The sequence below is a fragment of the Helicoverpa zea genome, chromosome 27 (genome assembly GCF_022581195.2).
Source record: "Helicoverpa zea isolate HzStark_Cry1AcR chromosome 27, ilHelZeax1.1, whole genome shotgun sequence".
Taxonomy (NCBI): Eukaryota; Metazoa; Arthropoda; class Insecta; order Lepidoptera; family Noctuidae; genus Helicoverpa; species Helicoverpa zea.
The window spans coordinates 5,708,473-5,731,162 of record NC_061478.1 but is presented as its reverse complement, the minus strand read 5'-3'; the positions used below and the strand labels follow the sequence as shown (position 1 = coordinate 5,731,162).

General features: G+C 38.8%; 3 protein-coding genes across 3 annotated transcripts in view; 1 reads left to right on the top strand and 2 right to left on the bottom strand.

The window, feature by feature from the left end:
* Positions 1-22,690, top strand: part of LOC124643249 — a 43,295-nt gene that overhangs the window by 8,991 nt on the left and 11,614 nt on the right. Inside the window, exons 2-8 of the mRNA XM_047182146.1 lie at positions 5,107-5,222; positions 5,790-5,943; positions 10,017-10,204; positions 10,912-10,983; positions 13,393-13,478; positions 14,356-14,456; positions 15,001-15,145. Coding sequence (XP_047038102.1) covers positions 5,124-5,222; positions 5,790-5,943; positions 10,017-10,204; positions 10,912-10,983; positions 13,393-13,478; positions 14,356-14,456; positions 15,001-15,145 — 845 coding nt within the window. The 5' untranslated portion in view covers positions 5,107-5,123. The remainder of the gene's footprint in view (positions 1-5,106; positions 5,223-5,789; positions 5,944-10,016; positions 10,205-10,911; positions 10,984-13,392; positions 13,479-14,355; positions 14,457-15,000; positions 15,146-22,690) is intronic.
* Positions 18,853-20,148, bottom strand: LOC124643247 (coiled-coil domain-containing protein 113-like). Its single transcript, XM_047182144.1, has one exon. It carries the CDS (start codon positions 20,146-20,148, stop codon positions 18,853-18,855), a length of 1,296 nt encoding a protein of 431 aa, XP_047038100.1.
* Positions 21,057-22,664, bottom strand: LOC124643246 (coiled-coil domain-containing protein 113-like). The gene has a single exon (XM_047182142.1). It carries the CDS (start codon positions 22,662-22,664, stop codon positions 21,354-21,356), a length of 1,311 nt encoding a protein of 436 aa, XP_047038098.1. The 3' UTR covers positions 21,057-21,353.

Here is a 22,690-nt window from a genome sequence, read left to right as displayed (position 1 = left end):
ATGTTATGAAAAATGTTTCGTGCGTTTGGACGATAAATAGATCGAAGTACTCTCTGTTATATTTTTAGTTAAAATTGTTTATTTTTTTCTAACACGACAGTCGGAATAACTTTCGCAACAAACATGGTATGATTTTTTCTATTTAAGTTTGCCAAAATGCCCTTTCATGTTACAAATAGGTTCTCACATTGTTTTAAAGTTAATAACTTAAATATTAGCTTCCCCAGTGAAAGTATAAGTTATAAGTTTGTCTGTATGTTATTAACTCTGAAATTGCAGAGCCACAATGGCGGTTTAGTTCGCATGTCAGGGGTCAGAGAAAGTAGAGCTTATAGTGTATGACTTAGACGCCATCTTGTTTATTTTGAGTTTATTTGTGGGATTAAGATGTCATAGTTTTAAGGTGGTTTTAAGGTGCATTTGAAAGGGTATCAGGTTGCCTAGGTATCTGAGTTGAGGAGGTCAGATAGGCAGTCGCTCCTTGTGGTAGGTACACTGATACTCAGCTGCATCCAATTAGATTAGAAGTCGAACCCACTATAGTTGGGAAAAGTCTAGGCAGATGAGATGATATTAAGACTGATATAATTTTGTATTAAGCTTCTTTTAACGTACAGACAGACATGTGTTGCTGAGGAGTTTGTTACGCCACATCTTCCCTGCAAAAACGCATAGGATGTGGTGAAGGGCGGGCGTTTTTGGGTGCCGTCGAACTTCGAATAAAAATACTTTTTGATAGTGAAGATTTCTGTTTTTGAACTCAAACTTGAAAAATCGTCTTCAAAACCTAACTTCCACCACAAGACGAGAAAGTGTGATCCTATTACCTCCCAGTTACACAATAATGATAATTTAACAACTTCCTGAGCAATTCTGAAGAGACCACATTGCGGTTCTCGTAATGGTAGTAAATAAATTATTGAGATGTAGAACTACATCTCAATAATTTATTTACTACTAAACTAACTTTAGTTTATACTGAGTACCTACCAGTAAATTGGCGCGGTTTTCTAAGGCCTGGGAAAAATACTTTTTTCGACTAGTTACTTGTTCATGATTTATAATGATGACGTTAAAATTGTTGGCAATATTTGAAGGAGATTAACTACTAAGTCAAAGCTTTTGGCAGACGCTTAAATTTCACCTAGTGATCGTGGTCTCGACAAGCATTTCGTCGTTTTCTGAGTTGCGCCGAAATCGGTTTGTGGGTTTCAGAAACCTAAATGAAGCAGCCCGGAGTCTGGAAGTTGGCACTGTTACGATAAAATCAAATGAAATCAATTCATATAACTTTATTTTCAGGCTGCATTGGCCCACAGATAAATACCTTAAAGACACAGATACATATTCTATAAATCAATCAATTCCCCGTCAAAAGTTGCCTGGCAAACTCTGACACCAGGGCTTGCCATGTGATTAAACCTGCAGCTCACTCGATAAGCAGAAGAATAGTTAAGACTCTATTATCTACAGCAAAAAAAGGCTTCCACCTTATATTTGAGGAAGAATAAAAACAGGTCGTTGCCTCTAACAAGCTTATAAAAAAAAAAAAAACAAAGTTTACCTGCTCAAACAATTTTTTTTTTTTAAACGGTCCTTTTGCGATTAATCTGAATCTTTTGCGGCGTTTCTTCAGTTAGTTATTGTTATCATTATGAATAACGGCAAAGTTAAAAAGGTTTAAAATATACTATAGTATACACTGGATATTGTTGGTAACTTTGCAATTTTTAGTGCCGTATTTTTAAAAGGAGCGTCTCTTTTTACATATATTGAATTTTCATTTGTAGATAAGTTATCGTCAGATCAGAGGAAACCATGATTTTTATCGTGCCGTACGCAAGCAAAATCTAAACATATTTAATGGGTATGGGTATATTTAGAGTTTAACTGTGAAAGCGTATCAAATACCTAATACCTGTATCTTTAAACTTTCGCAATATATAAAATTATGTCATGATAATTCCTGCCCTTCTAATTGGTATTGTTAAATATATGGACCAAATTCACGTTGCTTGATTTAACCAAGACAACGTTCATCACCATTAAATCTTTGTAACCAGCATTCTATTTATAATCAAACCTTATTCCAAAAACACACGCCGTTCACAGAAGCCATAAAATATCCAAAAAAGGAATACAACTTGTAATGACACCTGTCAACTTGTCAATTATATACTGGGACGACTGTACTTACACTACCTTTCACCGGAGATTGACAACTGTAAAACTGTTTATTGAAAAGTGCAGTTTTAACGCAAATAAATGAAAAAAAAAAACTTGAAAACTGCATAATGATCGAAGATTATTGAAATCCGCAGTTAATGGTACCTAGTTCATTTAGATTTTTTATTTGACCAGTTTTAAGTATACGCTAAAATTACTATCTAAAACATTATAATCTAGGTTATACCCAGCCAAAAATCTTACTTTTATAACAACCGAATAAACTAGGCATAATCGTAACTTCCCACGCGTAAAACAACAGAAAAAAGACCCACAAATTGTTGACAAACCACTCCGGCCGAGGTCAGTGACCACGCGTAATCGTTCAATCATTCATTCAGTCATCACTGAATGATCTGTCGATGGTCGTTCGAGGCGCTTTGATTCGCACGTTTTGAGATTTTGCTAATTCATTTCTGTTTTTAAATCGTTATTTAGACTTTATGTTGTTTTTGACGGTCGTCATTTTGTTACTCAGAAAAGAAAGGCATTCTTTATTAATAACTTCCTTTCACCATCGGTTTCACCCGCATCCTAAGGGCACTACTTCGTGAATCCAGATTAAAGTAGCCATATAGCCTTCCTCTAATAGTGGGCTATCTAACACTGATAATTTTATCAAATCGGTCCAGTAGCTCCTAAGATTATTCCATGATATGTATCATTGGTTCTAGGATGGGTAAAATGAGCAGTTGGTCCAAACTATAATTCTTACACGATTGGGCAGGATTGGATGCACTAAGCAAAGTAGCAGTTAGGTTCAAAGTTGAATGCACTAATCGTTCAAGTCGTAACTTGTCTACTGACCGTAAACAAGAGCGCCTGTATGCTATAACAATTTGCAATGTGCATACAAACATACATACATTACTATACACATATAATAATTACTACCACCAGTTTTCACAAAGAAGCCTTATTTTGGTGGGAAGTTATCAAATTACTCCTCCCGCTGTGGGTGCAGCTTGAGAGAGAGTCAGTCTCTTACTGACTAAAACCCACCATATTCCTTCTTAAACCCTTTATGTACCAGGGCCGCGGTAACTCTGACAAACAATTTCGCAGCCTACAACCTACAATAGGCTATAATGAAACCGATAAAAATCGTAAAAATAGTTCATGGTTTTAGTGCATTCCAAAGTATATAATGTCTTTGGCGCTTCCAAACAGACAAACTAACTCTTCAGCTTTATAGATAGGTACATACATTTCGCAACTGACCCGGATTGAATGCTCTCAACTCTCAAGTGTAAGAGAGAGCTAGTACAAAGGGCGACCTTCGATATAGCTGTATGTACGTATTTACGTAGAAATACTCAATGACATTTACTCTGTATGGCAGGACAATGAGTTTATTAGATCGACGATAGCTTGACCCCATTTAAACTGAGGTTTAAATACCATCTCAGATTGCCTTCGAGAATTTAGTCAACCGGACACAACTATCCGTCAGTTGCAAACAGCTCCATTGAAGTTAAAGCTTCTTTAAATCTATTGCTGACTCTTTCTTTGTCAACAAGATAAAAAGTGACAGCAATAGATTTAATGGATCTTTCTGCAACTGACTGATTGCCGTGTCTCTCCTCTGCTAAAGGTATGAGAGAGATCTCCTTTATTTACCAAACCAATATCAACCAATGGCATTTATGACACACGCATGTATGTAAATTTTCGTAGAGACAATCAAATAATATATATGGTCTTTCGAAGGATTTTTGGAACGAATTTCCGTCGAAGTAAGTCATACATTGGTCGATAGTACATAAAGTATATGTTAAAGCATTTGAAAATAAACAGCTAAATATCTTGTATCGAACGAAGGTACGGCAATAAAAAATTGATTGACCATAGACAAAACTCAAAATAAAGCAATAATAATGGGACGTTAGTATAAAATTAAACCAATCGAGCTTGCACCGAACTCTAAATACCAATACCATTATTTTATTTTTACTCACCATTCATTAAAATACAGCTGTAAACACAATTCTCTGTCATCAACGGGTCCAATGCAACAGCTGTTCGCGACGGATGTGACCATAGAGACCGGATGTAGATGGATTAACAGTTGTTTTTGCCGCCATAGTGCGCCATTTCGAGTTTTTGCGCGCCATTCTCGTTGATATGGCGGAGGTATTTATGGTAAAAGTAGGGGTATTATGGTCATTTGATCGTGGTATTTGTTTTTGTTGTAAGGGTTTTAGTTGTATTGTTATTTAAGTGGATTTATTACCATAATTAACATTACAATAGGTACTTGTTTAATTTGATGCAATTGTTAATGCCTTGTTTCTGATTGTTTTAACATGGGAAAAGTCTGAATCGTAAGAGATAAAGGTGAAAATTTTACTAAATAGTCCAACATTGCATGCGTTATGTTTAATTCTCATGTCACAATGTTTAACTGTTAATAAAAACCGACACAATGTTACCTAATAAAAACCGACTCCCAAAAACTTCAACACACTGAAAAGCAAAAAAAAACTATTCTTAGGTGCATTGGCCTAGAAATACTAGCACAGATTATATAATAGTTACTAATACTAGACGAAATAAAGTTAGGTAGGTACATCCATTACATTATGAGACCAGCGTCTTCGAGTACCTAATAAATAAATAAATAATAATAATAAAAAGATCCCGATGAATTGAGAACCTCCTCCTTTTTGGGAAGTCGGTTAAAAAATGGCATCCTTGCCTGCCCAGTGAAGACATAAGCCAGCTATGCAGGACATTATAATGTACAAGCACTTGCGTACATTTCGTGCACGGATTTATCAATCACCATCTGCCAGAACCCGGGCTGCTTTTTGATAGATTCTTAAAAGCTGAACCCGTAACTCCTAGAGCATTGTTTCAACTATGGCTATCTCTTTCCAGCATCAGAGGAGCGAGCGATGTCGCTGGGAGACGTGACGTCAGCGCGCAGCTCTCCGGCGCCAGAAGCGTGTCCCGAGTGCGACACCAGCGCTTCTGTCACTTCTGATCTGCATAAGGTACAGAAGAATTGAGTTTTTATAGGAGTTTTGCTTCCCAAACCTTTGAAATACTGATTGGGGTGCTAGGTATACCATTTATTGTGTTATACAGTTATACTTATGAGTAATTATTCTTGTCCCTATTAAAGAGAAGCTAGACATACCTTTTAAGTTTCCCCAAGAACATAGTTCTATTTATTTATGAGTTGAATGAGTTATAAGTAAGAATACCAATCATTCTGAGTAGTACTTGTGGGGAAGCAATCACACCATTCAAGCCCCAGACACATTAGCCATATGTATAGTCCATACTAATATTATAAATGCGAAAGTAACTCTGTCTGTCTGTTACGCTTTCACGTCTAAACCACTGAACTGATTTTAATGAAATTTGGTACAGAGATAGAGTTGACCTTGAGAAAGAACATAGGATAATTTTTAACCCGGACTTTTGAAGAGTTCTCTTGGAAACGCGATATAACCGAACTCGACGCGGGCGAAGCCGCGGGCGGAAGCTAGTTGCTTATATAGGCCAATAAGCAGGATCTCAAACACCATACTCACACGATCTCTTCTCAATTCCAGTACCAAGTAGCATGCACGTGCAAACCAGCATCAGCGCAGTACGCATGCGCAGACGACCCCGGCCCCCCTCCCCCCGCGAAGACCGACACTCCACCCGCGCTCCCCCCTCGCCCGCCGACCAGCGTGCTCGCTGCTACTAATAGAAGGAATAATGGTGAGTGTCTGAGACCTTCAGAGGGTCTGATAGACGGATGGATCTGGTTGCAAGGCTCAAGTGTGAGTGAGAGCAAGCTTCAAAAGGTTTGAAGGACCTGGTTGCAAGGACCAAGTCCACTGACAATGTAAATGTCAGTTTTCTTAAAACAAATGTTTGCGACGAATGTTTGCTTTAAATTTTTGTAGTACCTACTTAATCAGCTGTTTTGGGGAAAACGGATGTTTTTGTTTTTCGTGAAAATGGGCTTTTCATGATACTTCGAGATGTTTGTCTGTCACACGAGGCAGTCCAGACTTATTGCTGTCTCTGTGCCTGTCATATTTACGTAAATTGCGGCGACAGGACGACTTTTAAGTTAGAAATAAGGTGCGATTTGAAAAGTTAGTTTGTCGGCTGCAACTGCCGACACTTGCAGCGACTATAGTTCGGCCATTCAGAGAATGCGTTCCTGACACGTCGCGATTGAACTGACGACGTAATAACATTCATTGATTATTGATATAATAATGTTGTTTTAATGCTCCTCAATTGTTAAAACGGTAAACAACCAGCAAAAATATTTTTATCGTAACTGCAACGCCATTGCAAAGTTACGTCGTCAGTTCAATCGCGACGTGTCAGGAACGCATTCTCTGAATGGCCGAACTATAGTACTTATGCTTTTTTTCTTGCGAATTCATTAATCTCCATCTCGCCCTAAAGTGTATTCAAAAAGTTTTCTAACAAAATTGCTCAGGACGCTGTGTCTCCACAGCGTCCTGAGCAATTTTGACAATTTCAACAAAAAATTTGTATCTATGAACTTTTAGAAATCGACATACAATTTGTTATTTAAGATTCCATTTATATGTCTGAGAAAAAGATACCAGATTTCTTCTCAATGCTATTCATAATTTAAGTAGGTACCTGTAGCAATAGAGAGAAACATATAGCCATTGAACCATATCCTACCTGCTAAAGAAACAAGAAATGTCAACAAATGTAAAAAAAACCCTCGCTATTTGAAAAGCGTTGCGAAACTTACGGCCAGATATCAATTGTTATCTCGAAATAAATGTTTTCCGGACATCAATCTGAAGTTTTTGCTGTGTAATAAATAATGGTGTAAACCTTATTGTTGAATAAAAGTAAGAAACCATAAAATGTGTAGGTGAAATCGTTTCCCACCAAAATCAAGTCAAACTGTCATTCATTCATGTAAAACCAGAAAAAAGCTTACATGCTTACATGCAACCTTTTTGCACAAAACTACCTGTTCTACTTTTGAAAAATATACCTATCAATGTAATTCTGTAGGTAGGTGTACAGTGTACACAAAATCCATAAGTCACATTCCCATACATTCAATTTAAGACCTTTCTACCTGAGCCACATAAAGAACCCATTGCTTCTGCGCGAAACGGCCATTGTCAAATCACATAACCTTACCACGTAAACTCAATAATGCAACGAGAAAGTGTTTATTGTGAATATAAACTGAAATAATATAACTAAACGTACATTTTTGGATCAAAACCCTGTAAAAACATATAAAATAAACATCGTTTGTGTTATTAAAGTGACAAAAACATCAGAAACGAGGGAAAAAAATAAAGGACGGAAAAACGGAATTAAAATTGAAGGAATTGAAACATTTACAATTATTAGTGAAAAAGTGTCGAAATAAAACCAGCCAGTGCTTGTAAATACGATTGTTTTTATACGCAAAGAGGTCATTGTTCTTTACGCACGGTTGGCGTGGGGTGTAAATATCGATTTTATAGAAAAGGCGCGAGATTTGAAAGTTCACGGTGGGATTCTATAAAAAAATAAGTGTCATGGCGGGAGTTAGAACGATTTGAATTTTTAGTGAAAAGTTTTGTTTTTTTGTGAATTATTGTTAGTTAAACGTGTGTTTTTTGTAGTAAAAATGTGTGAATGTTTAGTTGGTTTGTGATGCAAGCGTGTGGTGTTATGCAAGTGGTACAATACCAGGTGTCGACGCCGAGGTCCGCGATAGCAGCTGAGGTTCCACAACATTATGTACCCCCGCCACCGTATTTTGGTAATTTTTGTTTTTATCTCTCACTCGAGCCTCTGCTCACTAAACCGACGTTTACCCACTTTCTGAGGGACTTATTATGTATCGGGAGAAAAAGTAGCCTAAATGTTTTTCTGTTGTTTAACGTAGGTAGGTATATAGAATCAACACAAATCAACACCTTTGAAGCGTGTGACGAATTTATGTTTTTAGGGTTCCGTTCCCAAAGGATAAAACGGGACCATACCTATTGATTTCGCTCCTCTGTCCGTCCGTCCGTTCGTCCGTCTGTCACCAGACTGTATCTCATGAACCGTGATAGTTAGAAAGTTGAAATTTTCACAGATGATGTATTTCTGTTCCCGCTATAACAACAAATACTGAAAACTAGAATAAAATAAATATTTTGGGTGGTTCCCATACAACGAACGTGACTTTTTTTGCTAATTTTTGCTCTGGTACGGAACCCTACATGCGCGAGTCCGACTCGCACTTGGCCGGTTTTTTGACCTGCGAAAAAATCTAATTAATTAGAAAGAAACTTATTAAGTACATACCTAATTAATAATGATCATGATTGCATAGTTATAATTAAAAAAATTGATTTCGAAAACTCTTATTAAAAAGTTCCTCAATAGGTAAATATTGTCCCTAAACTGTCGTTTTGAAAATCGTGTTCAAAAAGTTGAAATTCAAAGGTCAGTTTTTTACGAAAAAGCTACTTTTTAGTTTACATTAAAAGAAGTTTCGCTTCGGATCACGCGAGACGCCACTTTGTATAGTTACCTGAGTATTAAAAAAAAGTCTTGAAGATCGTGCTTAGAACATCATGTCGTGACCGATAGTTCGATAGTGAAATTTTCAAACTACTGTGTCATGGCAAGTTAACTATTACAAAAAACCGGCCAAGTGCGAGTTGGACTCACAAACGAAGGGTTCCATACCAAAATCTTTGAAATGAGCAAAAGATAAAGACATGTTATGTGGATGTCCTTTAAATAAGTTCTAGTTTTCAGTATTTCTTATAACATTGGCAGCAAACATGATGATGATACAGCCTGGTGACAGATGGACAGCGAAGTCTTAGTAATAGGGTCCCGTTTTACAATCAAACATACGGAATGCTAAAAACCGGCCAAGTGCGAGTCGGACTCGCGCACGCAGGGTTCCGTACCATCCAAACTAATATTCTATATATATTTATGGATATCGAGCAAAAATGAGCAAAAAAATGACGTTTGTTGTATGGGAGCCCCCCGAAGTATCTATTTTATTCTAGTTTTCAGTATTTGTTGTTAAAGCGGCAACAGAAATACATCATCTGTGAAAATTTTAACTCTCTTACTATCACGGTTCATGAGATACAGCCTGGTGACAGACGGACGGACGGACGGACGGACAGAGGAGCGAAAACAATAGGGTCCCGTTTTACCCTTTGGGTACGGAACCCTAAAAACCAAATCGTAGAACTATTTGTGGCCATAAGAAGATTTAACTAACGTTGTTAAAGTTTTAAACTAACTATGGTTTACGATGTGAGATGATCGATTTTGTTGATTTAATTACTCGATCAAATCAATCTTTAAGATACCATGACGTCTGAGTTTGTTGATATGAGAAACTGGGCGTTTCTAAAAAAAAAACTTGGGAACATCTATAGTATATGAAAATTGCTTTGAATATTTACTCGTAACTTTTTATTTACTTACTAGATAATCCCGTCCACTTGCGACTCAGTTCGCGTCCCGCATCCGAACCTGTCTCCTGTCTTCATATCGTGCACATAATCTAAAATGTTATCTCTTATATGCTCAGTCGTGACAAACGAATAAATTGATTCTGGCATTAAAAAAAACTCTTGTAGGTACGCAAAAAACTTCTCAATTTCTATCTTGGTCAATAAAAAAATATCAATATGAAAATTCCCTTTGAGCTTTCTTAGCTTTTATCCAGGTTAATAAAAGTGCATCCCGAGCGTCACATAATTTCGTTAGTATCCCTAAACCTATACAAGATACCCTTAACTTTAAAAATCCCCCTTATCTTCCAGCATCAGTGGGCTGCAACGGCAACGATGGGACCTGCCGCCGCCGCAAGTACGCGTGGTGGTGCGTCGGCTGCGGGGCCCTGGCTGCAGCCCTGGGCGGCTTGTTGGCGGCCCAGCATATTCTGCTGCGAGCTTACACTGCGTCCCCACAGCATTTGGAGACGGTGCCTGCTGCTGTGCCGGCGGCTATGGTTAGTTTTCTTCATACGGTTTCTTGTTTCATAGTTTTTAGTTATATAGTACTACAGCGAAATAGCTACATAGCCTACCTAATCTTTTCCCAACTATGTATATATGTACATATAATACCTGTTTTACAAGTTAAATAAATGACTTTGACTTACTGGACGCAGTTTAGTAACAGTGTTATATGGAGCTTTTTAATACCTGACTATTTTTGGTACCCTTACCTAGGTGACAACGTACCCCCTTTTGTGGATCGGGAAATTCGTACGATGACTCTGCCCACTGTGGGAGCAGCGTGAGGGTGTGTCAGACTCTTACAGAATAAAACTTACGTCTGTTCCTTCTGGAGCCCTGGATGTACCAGGTCCGCGGTAACTCTATCGAAAAATTTCGCAGCCCCGTTAGTTAGCTGAGTAGCCTTACCCTCTTTCGATTGATGTTGAGGTCGGTTTCCAGTCTAATCAAATGCAGCAGTATCAGTTTTTTGCATAGAGCAACTGCCTATCTAAGCTTCTCTCAACCCAGTTTCCCTTCCGACTCGAAATCCTTCGATTAGACTGGTTATCAAATCTAGCTTTTAAGTGCCCATAACGACCCATCATCCAACACTTAGACCCTAACTTACTCGTATCTTGGGGTCTAATTTATCACCGAAAAGAGAGTGTAAAGTTCTAAACTTTAATTATTTAGTATTCATATTCTATTGTTTCAGTTGGTGCTAACAGGCGTCTGCATCATGAGCCTGGCGCGGCGCCGCAACCGTTACAGCTATATGGTAAGAAAAGTATGTTCCATCTCCATCATTATATCGCACGCTTGCTAAGAGCATGGTTTGGTTTGAACTGCATGGGGTGATGTTATGGCTTTCTATCAGTAAGGATGCTTCCTGTCTTTATTTGTCATGCAACTAGTCTTTGTCACCCGGGGATAGTGTTGCTTCCCAAAAGTGAAAGTTTTTCAAATTGGTTCAGCAGGTTCGGAGCCTTTAGGGTACGAAGAAATAAACGAAAAATGTTTCCTCTTCGTCATATTAGCAGCAAAAACTGGCTAAAGCCTATGGCTTGTCTCGATGATCTAATACTGAAAAATAATTTTAATCGGTCCAGTGGTTCCTATAGCGCTTTCAAACAAAGAAGCAAACTCTTCAGCTTTACAATATTTATTTCGATGATACTTCCTTTTGTTCCTTTTGTGGTTAGTCAAAAACTTTCCCTAACAGCATGTTTTTTTTTCGGTTCCCCCCTCTATACCATAAATATCTCATGAATAGTAAAATTAACTGTATTGAGTCATAACTATAACTTATAAGCTTATGTAAAGTTCGCGTGAGCGATGCACATTATTGAATCAATCGCTTTATTTTCATTCATTCATTCTATGTTTGAGTTGCTACGATGTTGATTTTGCATGATTTTATGTCTTGCTTGGTATTATTTGTTGAATAAAGATATTTAAATATAGAGATTTTAAGCTTTTGTTCCGTGGAAACTACTTCATCTAATCGGGTAAAAAAAAAAACATTTTCAACCTCTAGACTATCTATCAAAAATTTTAATTGGCTCAGTAAGTTTTGGCGTGAATGCTGGACATAACATCAGTTTTTTTAAATAAAAGAAGATGGATCAAAATTGCCCCACGTCCTATAACATTGTGACATATCTCAAAAAAAAGATAAAAATGTTTAAAAAAATATGGCATACTCTCTAATTCATTTTTTTTACACCTTCATACGAAAAAAATGCTTTAAAAATTGTTCAGGCGCTGTTATGAAAACGTCGTTCATAGAACTATTAATGGACCATTTTATTAAATTGTTTTTTTGTTTGATAGAGTATACCTCACAGGTGGTCCCATAATCATCAGGTCAGGATCTGATGATGGAAACCCTGAGAAATTCAGGGCAACTTTTGAAAGTTGTAGGCATGCACAGAATAAAAACTTGACTATAAGGTGTATGTCTTATAACAATATGCAACAGTGAAGATTTGGAGCTGACCTGATGATGGAAACAAAAGAAGGTCGAAGGAACTCGACAACTGAATATGTAAACTACCTCGTGTTTGGGCTTGTATTATTTGTATTGAATAGAACTTTACAACAGTGAAGGTTTGGAGCTGATCCGATGATGGAGACCAGAGAAGGGCGAGGGAACTCGACAACTGAATATGTGAACTACCTCGTGTTTGGGCTTATATTATTCGTATTGATGAGAACTTTCCACTTATGCGGATAGTGACAACTGTGCTTGTCACTGAAAAGCCAAAAAAAAAAAAAAAACTTTTTACAATAAAATAAAACAGACTCCCAAAAAAAACTATTCTTAGGAGCATCGGCCTAGAAGTGGGTGGGGATATAAACTTAGGTACATCCATTAGACACCGACTTCTGAGGTAGTTTACATATTTTGTTGTCGAGTCCCCCCGACCTTCTCTGGTCTTCATCATCGGATCAGCTCCAAACCTTCACTGTTGCAAAGGTCTATTCAATACAAATAATACAAGCCCAAACACGAGGTAGTTTACATATTCAGTTGTCGAGTTCCCTCGACCTTCTTTGGTCTCCATCATCAGGTTAGCTCCGAATCTTCACTGTTGCATAGTGTTATAAGACATACATCTTATAGTCAAGTTTTTATCCTGCGCATGCCTACAACTTTCAAAAGTTGCCCTGAATTTCTCAGGGTTTCCATCATCAGATCCTGACCTGATGATTATGGGATCACCTGTGAGGTATACCCTATCAAACAAAAAAATAATTTAATAAAATAGTCCATTCATAGTTCTATGAACGATGTTTTCATAACAGCGCCTGAACAATTTTTAAAACATTTTTTTCGTATGAAGGTGTAAAAAAAATGAATTAGAGAGTATGCCATATTTTTTTAAACACTTTTATCTTTTTTTTGAGATACGTCACTTTGTTATAGGACGTGGGGCAATTTTGTATGGATTGTGATCCGTCTTCTTTGACCATAAGTAACGTTTTTAAATTTTTACAGTTTCTTTAGATATTAGATTTCTTTACATAAAGACACGTTTATGTTGTCGGTGAACTTATGCCTAAATAAGTCATCGAATACCTCTGTTTGAAGATTGCCATGTACAGTAAAGTATAGTAACAATACTAGATATTCTATAAAACTGTAATTATTTCCAGTGTAGGATATATTACAATGAATGTCTCCTCCGAACAGATAAAAGTGGTGGGCGCGTGCTGCCTGGTGTGCGCTCTCACGTGTGTGCTCGTCACCATCACCACCACCGTCATACATATGAACAAGTAAGTTTAGGTACATTTATATCGGGTGTGTCGTTCATAATCACATTAAATTCTATCACATGTACTTCATGATATTCTATAGCGAATTGTAAAAAAAATAACATAATCCATTCAGTGGTTTAGCCACAGGACTCATTTTTCGTTTTCATAATTTACAACATCATGTGTAAAGCAGAGATAAAGTTAGAAGTATCGAATGTTTTGATCAGTTGACAGCTGTCAATTTTCAAGGGAGAATTTCAGCTGTTTGTAATGACTGTCTTCTCTATGGTGTTCTAATTTTTGCACATTTTTATTCTATTTACTTTGTTTGAATAATGCGCTTTTTTTATTTTCACGTATTTTTCTTTTTTCTTGGTGTTAATCGACATATATTAACCAGTATATTAACGCATTTCATTTAATGTGATTATGAACGACACACCCGATATAATAAGAGTTTTTTTTTTAATGGTAAAATAAACATTCCTGTTTTTTATTTGCCCAGTTTATCAACTAAATTCTGAATTCAAACTCAAAGAAATAAATATTTGTTTGTAAGATTTATTTTTTATTTGGCCAATTTATAAAGTGACAGTGTCAGGATCATAGCCTGGTATCAGAATGGCCCTTAAAAGAGGATTAATTTCGAAAACAACTTTCTATATGTATTTCGAGGGATTGTAGAGTGACAGTCGTTCTGATATACACAAGACGCCGTAAGATCTAAATTAGTTATGTATGTGTAGCAAACTGGGCAGACTATCAGTGACCGTTATTCAACCTTCAACGAAGCGGAGAGGATAAGTTTTGAAACAACCAATAGAATATCATTACACAATATTCCGTAACGACAAAATGTTTGACGAGATCTATACCAATAATACTTTTGTTCCAGACTGCAAACGCTGAAGTTCTGTGAGTACACGAAGCTAACACGAACCTGTACGTGCTTCTCCATGCCGCCTGATACTCAGCACAGTGCTGCTGATGATGAAGGTAAGTAAATAGAAGTTAGAAGTATGCTTAGTTTTTGCATAGGGAAATGCTTATACCACTACTTTTATGGAGCCCTGATTGGTAGCTTGAACGATGTCCCCGATACTAATGGGACATTGGGACACTATTTTCACTACAACTACTCTACTGCCTCGTTGGTCAACTGGCTGCAAGCGCGGCTGCTGAGCACGAGCATTATTTTCTCTACAAATAATTCGCTTATAACAGAGCAAGTCTTTCCAAGGGGCACCGGGTTGCCCAGGTAACTGGGATAAGGAGGCATACTGGTACTCATCTGCTTTCGGTGAGACTGGAAGCCGAATCTAAAATCATAGGCTAGGCTAATGATGACCTGCTTTTAAATGACGATCTTCGATTGGTCAACGAACCTGGACGCCCCGTTTGGTGGCACGGTCTTAATTAAACATAGTACGGAAAAGTCAAGGCAGATGATGATGATGTCATCTTCCGAGCCTTTTCCCAGTATCCTTCCCAGCCTTTTTTGCAGATGATGATGAACTTATATTGTTCCCTTGTTTCCCAGGAGTCCGCTGCGTGTTCGAGGGCGTGTCGGAGTGCGGCGTGGTGCACGGCGCGCTGTACTGGTGCCTGCGCGGCGTGTTCGCGCTCTCCGTCAGCGCCGTGCTCGTCTGCATCTTCAGCTGCATGCTGGCCTATCAGCTGCTCAGGTGACTGTCCTTAAACAGACTCCGAACGCAGGTCGGCCGGACCAAAGACAATCGGTCCAGGTGACTTTCATAGGCGGGGTGGACCTTGGGAGCAAGTGCGGGGCTTTTTTTTTTAACGACGTCAAAAATCATCAAATTACCCCGCTGTGGGGTAGCAGCGGCGAGGGAGTGTCAGACTCTTACTGACTAAAAACCGTCGTGTTCCGTCGTGGGCCTTTTATGTACAGGGACCGCGGTATCTCTTTCGAACAACCCGCAGCCCCGGCAGGCCTTGGCCCTGCTGGGCCCCGCTTGGGTTGCTAACATCTCTTTGAGGAGCGCGTGGAACAACGCGCGCGGTCGACACGGGTCTGTCGTCTAAACGGGCGGGGTGGACCTTGGGTGCTAGTGCGGGGCTGCTGTGCAGACCATGTCCCACCTCATCGCATGTCCACTGTACCCTGAAACTTGCTCGCGGGAGGACCTATAATAATGAGCGCATCTGGCCGTACTCTCGCTGTGGCGGCATATATTAATCCTGGCCGATTTCGGCCACAGCGACTTGGATCTGCGCTTAATTTTGAGAGCTTCGCTGGTGTGCTCTCCAGTGACTGACAAAGCCAATTTTTGCAGTGAATGTCCGTCCACATTCACTGCAAGTCAGCACTCCTCCGATATAGGTGTATTGGATGGCCGCGGGTGGTCGAGCCTTCAGCTCATCTCGCCTAGCGTCGAGCTGTTCTCTCCGCCGGCTCTCAAACTCGCACACCTTGTCCTTAATAGTCCGCCTCCATTTGGTCCTATCTGCCGCCATAGCCTCCCAGTGTGATGGATCTAAGTCACATCTCTTCATGTGGCGTTTCAGCACATCTTTGTACCGCAGACGTTGACCACCCTGCTTACGCTTGCCAGTCTCCAGTTCTGAGTAGAAGACGCGCTTTGCTACTCTGGCATCTGACATCCGGGAGACATGACCAGCCCAGCGCAGCTGTCGACGCATTAGATAGGCCTCAATATCGCTGACATTAGCGCGTCTAAGTACTTCCGTGTTACGAACACGGTCCGACCACTGGACACACATAATGTCACGTAGGCATTTTAGATGGAATCTATCTAATGTCCAAATATGCTCGCGGTATAGACACCAAGTCTCAGAGGCATATAGGAGATTTGGCAGAACTATTGCCATGTACACAGCTACTTTTGTAGAGAGCTTTATGTCATGTGAGCGGAACACCTTGGCACGAAGTCTACCAAAAGCTGCAGCAACTGCTCCTATTCGGCTGTTGACTTCGTTATCAAGGAGACACCTGGATGTTATGGTGCTGCCAAGATATTTGAATTGGTTTACTTGCTTAAGCGAGACATCTCCGAGTCTAATGTCAACTGGGGCACTGTTCACAGTATCAAGTGCCATGACTTCGGTTTTCCTGACATTTATCTTCAGGCCAAATCTGCTGCATGCCTGCAGTAGTGTCGACATAAGCCTCCGCAGCCCATCTGGGGAATCCGCCACAAAACATAAGTCATCTGCATACATCATCTCAGTGATAGTCGCGTGAGACACTCTTGTGCGAGCCTTGAGTCTATTTAGGTTGAAGACACCACCGCCATCGGTACGAAAACAAATACGGATACCTTCGGACAGAGTCTGCAAGGCTTCCCGAACGACAACTGCAAAGTACAGGGCAAAGAGAGTTGGAGCGAGCACGCAGCCCTGTTTCACACCGCAGCTCACTTTAAAGAACTCCGAGTCTTCACCCTGCACACTGACACAACAGCGCATGTCATCATGCAGAAGTCGTATCATTCTTATAAACTTGTCCGTGCATCCAAGTTTCGCTAGTACCACCCATAAGGCTTTGCGCGGCACCGAGTCGAAAGCTTTCTCCAAGTCAACAAAGCAAAGAAACAATGGTTGACTCTGCTCACGACTCTTCTCTAGAAGTTGACGGATAGAGAAGATGGCTTCACACGTACCTCGATTCGGCCGGAAGCCAAATTGGGTTTCAGGCAGTATGTCTTCAGACAAGGGCATCAAGCGGTTCAGTAAAATTCGTGCAAAGGTTTTGCCTGGAGAGGTAAGGAGAGAGATACCTCTATAGGAGTTGCAGTCAGATTTGTCGCCTTTGTTCTTGTACAAGGAGCACACCCGAGAGACTCGAAACTCATCAGGTACTCGCTCCTCGTTCCACATCTTCTCAAGAGTTTCCAAATGGTCTCGTGCAACTCCGCACCCCCATATTTCAGCAACTCTCCAGGAACATTATCAATGCCGACCGCTTTTTTGTTCTGTTGTTGTTGAACGGCAACGATGACCTCACGCAGGGTCAGTGGATCGTCTAGCTGCTTGACAGTGGGCAGTGATGCCATCGAGCAGATGAACGACATGTCCACAGCTCTATCGACATTGAGCAAGTCTTTGAAATGCTCTGCCCATCTCTTCAGTACGTCCTGCTTGTTGGTCAGTAGCTGTGTGCCGTCATGAGATCTCAAGGGCACTCTTGTACGACTGGTTTTACCGACCAGTTTGCGAACCTCATCATAAAACGCACCTAGCTGTTTCGTGTCAGAGAGCCACTGCATACGTTCGGCCTTTTGACGCCACCACTTGTCTTTTATTTTCCGTACATATCTCCGCAACTCGGCTCCATTTTGCTTGACACGCTCCGCTTGTTGATCATCCCTAAATTGACGTAGTATGGGATGACGTAGCTGTGGCGGCATACTGGGCTGACAAAGTGTAGTCTCACTATAAGACATGTCATCGACACGAAATAAGAAGAAGGTGACTAACTGGCTTGTAGTCCTCCGCGATTTGTCGTTTCCGCCCGCGGCTGTCAGTGACGACGCGAGGCTGCTCGGGCGAACGTAGAAACTAAACTAGTCAAGGAGATACCAGGATCGCGGGGTCTGAAGGTCGCGCAAGGCCGCTGCTGTTTCGGTGTGACTCGGCCCTTAGATGAACTATATTCTTCACATAAGTAATCCATTCCTCTTCCCCACTTCAGCGACTCGTATAATTTTTGACGTTCATAAGTGCTTGTAAAGGCCTAAATGAAATAGAAAATTTGGCTTTGACTTTGACTTCGTTTAGCCGGAACACTAACAACAAAAATTTTGATGAGGACTACAACAACTATTGCAGGAAAAGGGTGATCAATAAAAATCAGATACAATATTCAAACCAATATTTAATCGGGAATTATTAATAACAACAACAAAAAAAAAATATATTATTAAAATATAATTCAACAATACTCACGTTATATGATAATTCCATTATGATTTATTTAGTTAAACAATCATAAAAAATAAATTATCTCATAATGGCAATATATTAACTAAGAACTTGATTAAATAATTATCTTTCTAATAAATAGAATAAATAAAATATCTAGCAACATTATTTTACCACCTACCTTTTTTAAACATTTCATACTTTTTCGAGAGAAAACTAAGTTACGGATTTTATGTTTCTCAAAGTGTAAATTCTTTGATTTTACGTGGCTAAATCTAGATCCGATCCAATCTTAATATATAACTTTATACTTTTATCTGTTTCAATCTCATTATAATGAGCATTATTATATTTTTAAAAGTAATTTGTCAAATAATTAATCATTATCAAGACTCGATCGGAACTTAGTTAAGACACTAAAAATATACTATTTTTTACACCTGTTTCATTTCCAAAGATTTCTCCCTAATCAAGTATTACCTTTGTACTATTCTTTTTTATAACTCGTCTCGCTTTTAGCAGCTATATCACTCTTTGCAGCAATTGTACTCATTGTCTGCAATTTCCTATTAATAGATGTCAAAGCTATCTGTTGTATATGCTTTCTATTATCCAACATTTTTATCGCATGCTTCAAGTCAGTAACCACCCATTTCACTTTAACATAATCCATGACATTCGGCACTTGATATTTCATTCTAACTTTCCGTATCTCATTCAGTCTTTGAGCCAGAATGTCCGCTTGTATCTGTATTAGATCTCTTTCGTTGTCTAACTCTACTGTCTGGTCTTCCTTATTCTTGATTGTCGATTGTACCTTTGCTAAATAAGAGTTCTGCTCCATCATTGCCTTCTTATGTATAGTTAAGTTCAAATTAGCATCACCCGTCATCTTCTTCAACTCTCCCAGCTGTTGCAACTTGTGATCTATAAGTTTCAAACATTGACTGTTCTCTATTTTCAGTTTCTCAAAGTCCACCGGTCTAAGGCTCTCACTTAACTCTGCTTTCACCTTGATCTGACCTTTGAGTTTGCTGTACTGTGTGTTTAGAGTACTGGTCCTCAGTCGCAGCTTCCCTATCTGGCTGTCTGATATCTTAACCCATTCCGTCATGAATCTGATCCATATTTCTGCGGGGATCCTTTGAGCTATTTTATCCCAACCTTCAACTAACACCTCTTGATGAAACATCTTGTTCGCCTTTTCGATATCCGACACTCGCATACCGATTTCTTCTAATTGAGCTTTGAGCAGAGCATGTTGCTTCGCCCCTTTGTTCCTGATTTTATTCAAGTTAGCGACAAGTACATCCATTTCTACAGAGACTAATTCAGCTCTCTCTAGAACGTTGATCCTTGGTCCGGACCCGAAGACTACCGTACCACCGAGTTTGGGAGCAGAATCAACTCTTTTTGTAGATACTCTAGAAGGACTCGTTAGCATTCTTGACGGACTTATAAACGTGTCTATCAAACCGAATTTGGATGCTTGGTTTTTGATAAAACTGCCCACTTGCAAAGATGTGTTAGAACTCATCTTCGTCGCGTATTCAAAGGCTTGATACACACCGTGCATTAGCGAAGGCTCCAGTCTCATGATCGTCTTCTCTAAGATTTCATTCTCAATGCCTAGGATATTAATTTGTTCCTTGAGATCGTTCACTAACTTCACAAGTTCAGCATCAGTCAGTATATCCAGTTCTGGCCCACCGAATCCGCTTATGGATCGAGAATTTTGACTCATTATACTGCTCCTAACATTTGTATGTATCAACCCCGACATTTTACTGCGAAATTAAAATATAACAACAAAATTAAAATAGTTCAAAAGCTGCTGTCTGTGTTTTGGCGGATTGTCATCTGCCATATGTGGCGAATATTTATCCATATGTGGTATCTTAGCAACGGTTGCTAAGGTTACGTGTTTGGAATCACCTATCACTTTCGAGCTGTGTATTTTTGGCCTGTTACAAACTATTTGACCTTCTAAAGAGGTTTTATTTAGAGTCAACACGAAAAGTGATAGTTTTGGTTCGTTTCGTGACTGAAATTGATGTTTCTCTACACTTTATTGGGTTTATTGGGTTCGTTTCATAGGTTTGTTGTCTCGCCGTTTCGAATAAAGGTATTTTATTGTGAATAGGTTCTCATACATTGTTATGGGCGAAGTTCGTGACCTACTTTGGTAGTTCTTTGTTATGAAATGTTGGTTTAATTCCTTTTATTAATGGGTCCATTGATTAATTGTCATTGACTTTCAGCTTTATAGCACTTTTTGCAGCTTTAAAAATATTGTGGGTGATTTTGTCTTCAGAGATTTATAGGTTCTTATGTAGTACGAAAGGAAGATAAATAAAATAACAAGAAACACTTAAAATAACATTTATTCCTTCCATTAAATAAAAACTAATTTCTCATTAAATAAACAGTTAAACATAAATAACGATAAATAGCACAAACTTAAGGATAAAACACCCTTATAAAATACTTGTTGAAACAATAAACTAATTGCACTTCCAATTAGACTAACATAATTAATAATAATTATTGAACTAAAACAGAACACGTAAAAATAAAATAAAGACTAAATTAACTAACATAAAATTAGTTTGTAGAGGAAAATAGAATGGCAACCACAATTGTAGGAGATCAAGTCAAGCAAAAAATAATAAAAAACCTATTATTAAAAAAAAAAAACAATGACTTCAATAAAAACCTAAAACTTTTTCCTAATAATGACAAATCGTATGCTGAAAACCGCATCAAAATCGATTCAGCGAAACGTGAGATAATCGCGCAAAAAAAAAAACATACATGACCAACTGAATACCACCTATTCTTTAAGTCGATTAATGACACTAAAATATCTTTTAGCTTGTAAATACATACATGATTATTTTCAATCAGTAAATGCATAATAAATATTTACAAACGAAAAAAAAAACAATCAGTATGATGACAATGATATTTGTGCAAAAGGAGAATGCTCTACAATTCTGAACTTTCATCAAATTTCGCTGTTTTCGATGATTTACCATCTTTCTCATCAGTTATATTTTCGTCTAATGAACTATCAAAACTTTTCTTACTGTATAATACCCTCAACTTCTGACTAGCTGCATGGGCTGCAGTCTTCTTAATATGAAGTTTGGTTTCCAACCTTTTGATAGCATAGTTTAGCTCGGCTGTCTTCTCTTTCACGTCTACATAATCACTCGTGTTAGGAATATGGTACGCCATTCTCATTTTCCGTATCTCTTTCAGTTTCTGCTTCAAAATCTTCGCTTGTATCTGTATCAGATCTGTCTCCTTCTCCAACTGCACTGTTTGCTGTTCTCTCCGAGCCTTAAGTTTCTCCACTTTACCTAAATAAGTATTCATGAATTGCATTATCTTCTTATGTATTGTTAAGTTCAAATTCGCATCCCCTGTCATTGTTTTCAACTCGTCCAGTTGCAAGTTTTTGTTTTCTAGTATTTTCATGCATTCCTCGTTCTCTATTTTTATCTTGTCAAAGTCTACTGGAGTCAGATTTTGGCTCAAATCTCTCTTGGTTTCGGCTTCTTCTTTAAACTTTCTGTACTGTATGTTTAGTGTGCTTGTTCTTAAACGTAGTCTCCCGATCTGTTTGTCAGCTGCCTTCTGCCAGTCTGCCATGAATTTGAGCCAGGCTTCAGCCGGAATCCGCAGCGTGATCGGATCCCAGCTGTCCTTCACAACTACTTTATTGAAGTCTATAATAGATGCTTCTATATCAATTGATCTAAGTTGTGTTTCTTCCAACTGAGCTTTCAAATAAGCATGTTTTCTCGCAGCGTTCCGCTTACATTTCTCTAAATCATTTTTCGTACATTCTATAGTAATAGCCAGTAGTTCGAGTCTTTCGTTGATGTTGATGCGAGGTCCGCCACCGCTCATGACAGAGCCACAGATCTTTCCAGACGAGTCTACTCTACGGAACAGTCTGGATTGGCTGGCGAACATTCTAGAAGGACCTGATAGCATGGACTCGATCAGGCCGAACTTTGACTGCGTAGGGGTTTTAACGAAACTGCCCAATGAATTTGTGGTAAAATCTCCACCGTGCTGTTGCCATTTCGTCGCAAAGTCTAAGGCCTGGTACACACCGTTCATTAACGCTGGATCTAGTCTTATAATACTCTTTTCAAGTACCTCATTTTCAAGCTTTAGTATTCGTATATCCTTTCGAAGAGTTTCCACTAGTCTTACCAATTCATCATTTTCTAACACTTCAACGGCAAAACCGCTTAGCGAATTGGAATCGTTGCTTAAACCCATTTTTTATTTATTTATTGAATGCTTAT

Coding starts and splice junctions, on each gene's coding strand:
- LOC124643247 (XM_047182144.1), bottom strand. CDS start 20,148: ATGTCGGGGTTGATACATACAAATGTTAGGAGCAGTATAATGAGTCAA.
- LOC124643246 (XM_047182142.1), bottom strand. CDS start 22,664: ATGGGTTTAAGCAACGATTCCAATTCGCTAAGCGGTTTTGCCGTTGAA.